This window comes from Triticum aestivum, chromosome 1A, assembly GCF_018294505.1.
Source record: "Triticum aestivum cultivar Chinese Spring chromosome 1A, IWGSC CS RefSeq v2.1, whole genome shotgun sequence".
NCBI classification, from domain to species: domain Eukaryota; kingdom Viridiplantae; phylum Streptophyta; class Magnoliopsida; order Poales; family Poaceae; genus Triticum; species Triticum aestivum.
In genome coordinates, this window is record NC_057794.1 from 338843404 (window position 1) to 338849077 (window position 5674).

General features: G+C 46.3%; 1 protein-coding gene and 1 non-coding gene across 2 annotated transcripts; both read right to left on the reverse strand.

Moving 5' to 3' along the window:
- Nucleotides 1–1180: 1180 nt before the first annotated feature.
- TRNAN-GUU (transfer RNA asparagine (anticodon GUU)) lies at nt 1181–1254 on the reverse strand. Its single transcript has one exon. It is a non-coding gene; the product is annotated as a tRNA-Asn (tRNA).
- Nucleotides 1255–1962: 708 nt separating this feature from the next.
- LOC123049405 (probable glutathione S-transferase GSTU6) lies at nt 1963–2924 on the reverse strand. Its single transcript, XM_044472329.1, has one exon. It carries the CDS (start codon nt 2824–2826, stop codon nt 2125–2127), a length of 702 nt encoding a protein of 233 aa, XP_044328264.1. The 5' UTR covers nt 2827–2924; the 3' UTR covers nt 1963–2124.
- Between the last annotated feature and the right edge of the window lie 2750 nt (nt 2925–5674).

Below are 5674 nucleotides of genomic sequence, written 5' to 3' on the forward strand. Positions count from 1 at the left end.
GGAAGGGGTCGATCAGCAGGAGTCCTCCCAGGACTCGCGGCGGCGGCGGCGACGTGCGCCGGCCGGAATCGGTCGGGGCGAGGCGGTGCGGCGGCTGGGACGTGGCCTGGCGCTAGCTGGGCCGGCCTAGTTCGGCCGCGAACTCTCTTTTTTCCTTTAAAAAAATAGATTTCGCCGGAAAAATCTTAATAGATAAAATAAAAATCTAAAAATGTCAAAACAAATTTCACCATCTAAAGAAAATATTTAGGACAAAGTGAGCATTTTCTTGGCCTAATAATGCAGTTTTGGAAAATGCATATTTTTCCAATTCGAAGAAAATTGCAATAAGATCCAAATAAAATTATTTATTTGATTTTAATATTTTTCCTCTATTTTATTTATTTTGGAGAAGTCATATTATCTCCTCTCGTATATTTTAATATGAAATATTTTCGGAGAGAAAAATAATTAAAACCAAAATAATCCTTATTCTGATATTTGAGAAAATTCAAATATGAAAACGATGAAATCCTCAACTCTCTCCGTGGGTCCTTGAGTTGCTTAGAATTTCGAGGATCACGAATCGAAATGCAATAAAATATGATATGCATGAATGACTTATGTATAACATTCCAAATTTGAAATTTGGGATGTTACAGTGTTGATGCACTTTTTAAAAATTGATGAATTTTTTACAAGTGTGTGATTTTTTTCAAAATCAATGAAATTTTTTCAAACTTAATTAATTTTTTGAAATTCCATAACTATTTTTCAAGATTGATGAACTTTTTTCAAATTTGTGAACATTTATTCAAAATCGATAAACTTTTTTTAAAAAAAATCCGAACCTTTTCAAATCGAAGAGCTTCTTTCAATTGGTACGAATCATTTTTTTAAAGAAAAGTTGATTTTTTTCCTGTTTTTGTGAATTCCTTTTCAAATGTATGTTTTCTTTTTTCAAATTATTTATACAGGGTATATACTACTACTATATGGTAGTGTTGTTCTAAAAAAGGGGTAAAATAGCACTGTTTCTAATAGGAGGCGGCAAAACTGAGCTTGGTGTAGCCTAGTGATTAATGCACGAGTGCGGAGATCGCCAAGCTACTACGCGCCCGCTGCGTGCGAGAAAAAAGAATCGGTCCATAGGAGCTCTCCGAATTGGAAAAAAACCCGTTACGAAAAAAAGGAAAAAACTCGCTAGAAGGAGGGCTCGAACCTCCGACCTTATGGTTAACAGCCATACGCTCTAACCATCTGAGCTATTCCAGCAATTTTGGCTTTGTTCTGTTTCCGCGCTATATATCACATTACGCGTGGCAAACAGTATAGACCAAAGGCCCAGCACGGCAGAACCGTCCCTTTGTATTCCTTCCCGGCTATCATCAGGCAGGCCATACTGTGCCTAGAGGCCGGAGCCGAGAGATCAGCAAGAGCTGTTGGGCTTGACTGTCATGTTTTTGAGTGATTGAATTGTTGGGCTGGTTCGTTGGGAGTGACGACCGAGGTGCCTAACAGCCGGGAGAAAGTGATCTGCCCCGAAAGCATACGAATATTCGTGTCGCGGCACTGCACGGCGACAGGGATTTCGGTCCAGCAAACTGCGTCAGCACGTTCGTCACACATTTTGTCAAAGCTCAGCATGGATTGGATTCTTTCTCATGCGTGCAGTCGTCGTCACTGCACCGGGTAGTCGATTTTCTGTTTAAGCATCAACAAAGTACAGTACTTTTTTGCGCGGGAATCAACAAAGTACTCCTTGACTGAGCACACAAACAGCGGTACCACTTAACTGAGCACACAAACAGCAAAACAAAGAAGAAGAAGAAGAAGAAGAAGAAGAAGAAGAAGAAGAGAAGAATTGTGCACACAAACAGCAAAACAAAGAAGAAGAAGAAGAAGAAGAAGAAGAATTGTGCACACAAACAGCAAAACAAAGAAGAAGAAGAAGAAGAAGAAGAAGAAGAAGAAGAAGAAGAAGAATTGTGCACACAAACAGCAAAATTATTCAGCATCGTTTGCCCTTGGTACAACACACGACATGCGGTGCATTTATTCAGCACACACTGGACGGACTCACACACACACACACACACACACACACACACACACACACACACATGCATGTCACGGCCTCACAGTTCACTTGGCTTTGGCGGCGACCCAAGCGAGCACGGTGGGCAAGAACTCGAGCATCTTGTCGGCGTCGTCCGGCACGACGCCCTTGGCCGCGTCCGCCGCGCGGAACCGCTCCTCCCACCGGGCCAGCAGCGGCGTCCTCGCCGGGTCGATCAGCCGGCGCCCGATGATCTTGTCGATCGCCCCGAACCAGCCGAGGTAGCCGCCGAGCACCACGTCGACGAATCCGATGGCGTCGCCGCCGAAGAACGCCTTCCCCTTGGAGCATTCCGCGAACGCGCCCTCCAGGGTCTCCAGCGCCGCCACGGCGCGGGACACGGCCTCCGCCCTCTCCTCCTCCGTGTTGCACGAGAAGAGCATCCCCGTCCACGCCGGCCCGACCTTGTCGTCGACGTACGCCGCCCAGAAGCGCGCCACGGCGCGCTCGTAGGGGTCGGCCGGGAGCACGGACGGGCCGGCCCCGGACCAGACCTCGTCGATGTACTGCACGATGACCTGGGACTCGTTCACGGGGCGGCCGCCGTGGAGGAGGACGGGCACGCTATGGTGCACCGGGTTGGAGCCCAGGAGGAGCGCGCTCTTGCTGCCAAGGCTCTCCTCCACGTACTCGTACGGCAGCGACTTGAGGTTGAGCACCACGCGCACCCTGATGACGAACGGGCTCGTCCACACGCCCAGCAGCTTCAGCTCGCCGTCTCCCGCCATTGGCAAGTCCTGCTGATGTGCGGAGCAACGAACGGTGAGAGCAGGAGACGTGTGTGGCGTTGATGAATGTGGTTGCAGAATGCTCGGGTTGTGGTCTGATTATAAGAGCCAGCCCACGTTGGTTTATACGTCCACGTTGGAGTATACAGGAAGAGTTTGGCAGGTAAACTAGCTGTTTGACGAGAAAACTGGCTGTTTGACTGTACGTGGACGTCTTTGCTGGGCCCGTTCGACGTTGCTACAGAAATGTTTCAAGTTTGTTGACTTTGATTGATGTCGTCAGCACTGACGTGGTACGATACTCAGATGGTAAAATCAAACTGTTGTTTTGTCCTGAGAAAAGTAGCAGCCACCAATATTATATGTAAAAAAAAGGGGGAAAACTGGCAGTCATACATTTTTTAGGGGCAAAAGTGGCAGCTATACTTCGTAAAGCTTTGCCTATCTTTTCCGGGTATCTTTTTTTTTTTAAAAGAGAGCCATCATGGCGATTTCATTGATCTGGAATTAAAGATACATCATCAGCAAGAGTAGCTCGTATAAAAATTGGGGGTTCCTGCCATTGGAGATTCCCCTCGCTAAACTTCGCTAAACTATGAGCTGCTCTATTTGCTTATCTAGGACAATGAGAGAAAATTACACGAGTAAAGCTACGACACAGGAAAGTACACTATTCGTATATAGCTACCGTCACACCTAGAAAATTACCATCATTCTGCATGATTTCCACAACTTTCATAGTGTCACTTTCAACTAGCAATCACTCTATTTCCCTTTCGCAAAAAAAAAAAACCCACTCTATTTCCGAGCATCTCTTTCGTCTGCCCTTTCACTAGCATTGCATCGAATTAGCCGTTCAACGTTTTGCAAAGAAAAGTCACGGTGAAATGGAACCTTCAGCACAGGAGCACGCACGTTTATTAGGAGAAAACTAGATCCATCATCTGTGAATTTGCTAGCGCATAACAAAAATATCCCTGAACTTGAGAAATACAATAATTCATCAATACTTAACATACGAATTCCACTCAGATTTAACCACCAATTTCCATCACTAAGGGCGACGGCAAGCTAACACTGATTAAGTAGTGATTTGAACCCTAAAAGAAGACCAATTTTAAGCCCTAAATACTGATTTCTTCATATGTCGTTGTCGTCGGTAAACCCAGCTACCCCGAGTCCTGTCGTCATCGTCGCCAACTCGCCATACAAGATCTCGCATGCCATCACATCGTTGATTGCTGCATCGATGGGCCGCGCCCGCAACGCTCCTCGGTGTCTGGACTCAGCCTGCTAGGCGAGGTAGTTGCCTCATGCGCACTCACCGACACCATGGATGCCACTCACACGACTTCCTCCGCCTACGCCTGCGGCCTGAGCGGTGATGATGGACGCGTGTAAAAGGGCAACTCCAACACACGACCCCAAACGGACGTTCATTTTGACCGGATTTTGTTCGTTTGGGGATGGTAATGAGGTGGTGTCTGCCCGAATTTGTGGACGAGCCCAACGCACTGCCGCATTTCGGCCGCATCACATCCAACAGAGGCCCTATGCATTCTGTGAACTAAAATGATGTATAGCAAATAGTTCATAATCAAATAGTTTCACATGCGAAATAGTCATAGAAACCAATCGAAATATAAACAATATCTAATAGTCTTACAACCCAATCAAAATTGTTTTGCATGAAAGGAAATTGAACCGATAGATCTACTGGTTGCCAATGTGATCCCACATGTGCTCAACCAATTCATCCTGGAGCTACATATGAGTCTGTCAATCACGCATTGCACAATGAAATTAGACAAACTATTCAAAGGTTGCAGGAAGCGAGTGCTCGGGCTCAACATTCTCACCCAAAAAATCAAATCCTTGGTCGTAGATGCTATCACCACGCTCATCCTCCACGATCATGGTGTGCATGATCAGAAAAACGGTCATCACCTCTCAAAACTTTTGAGTGCTCCATGTCAATGCAGGGTTTTGAGCGGTACCCCAATGAGATTGAAGCACACCAAAAGCACGCTCCACATCCTTCCTAGCACTCTCCCGCATTTGGGAAAATCTCTGTCTCTTCTCTCCTTGCGGATTGGCATGGTTTTCACAAGAGTTGACAACTGAGGATAGATACCATCAGCTAGGTAAAATGCTTTGTTGTAATGGTGGCCATTGATGTCAAAGTTGACCTCTGGGGAGTGGCCTTTTGCAAGACTTGCAAACACTGGAGATCGCTGAAGCACGCTGATATCATTGTGTGAACCAGACATGCCGAAGAAGGAATGCCATATCCATAGATCTTGTGAAGCCACCGCTTCTAGTATGACAGTGGCACCTTTCACATGCCCGTTGTACTACCCTACAAAGCAAATGGATAGTTCTCCCACTTCCACTGGATACAATCTATACTACCAAGTATGTCTGGAAAGCCCTCATCGGCATTTATCGCCAACAACCTCTCTGTATCGGTGGTAGTTCGCTCTCTCGGGTACTCAGGGCTGAACGCTGCCCCCACGGCCTTGCAAAAACTCTACATTGAGAGGATACACGTGGACTCACTCATACGCACATACTCATCCACAAGATCACCAGGAATTCCATATGCAAGCATGCGAATAGCTGTAGTGCATTTCTGGTAAGAAGAGAAGCCAAGCTTGCAAAGGGCATCCTCTTTGCACTCAAAGTATGGGTCATCTCCTACCACTCCCTTCCGAATACGATTGAACACATGTCTCCTCATTCACAAGCAGCAACAAAATTGATGTGTTTCAAAAAGTGTGGTATTCTCAAAGTAATTGGCATAGAGAAGGGTGTGGCCTTTCTCCCTATTGCGGTTCAAGGCGAGAGC

Excerpts from the sequence above, each read along its gene's own strand:
- LOC123049405 (XM_044472329.1), bottom strand. The coding sequence starts at position 2,826 with ATGGCGGGAGACGGCGAGCTGAAGCTGCTGGGCGTGTGGACGAGCCCG.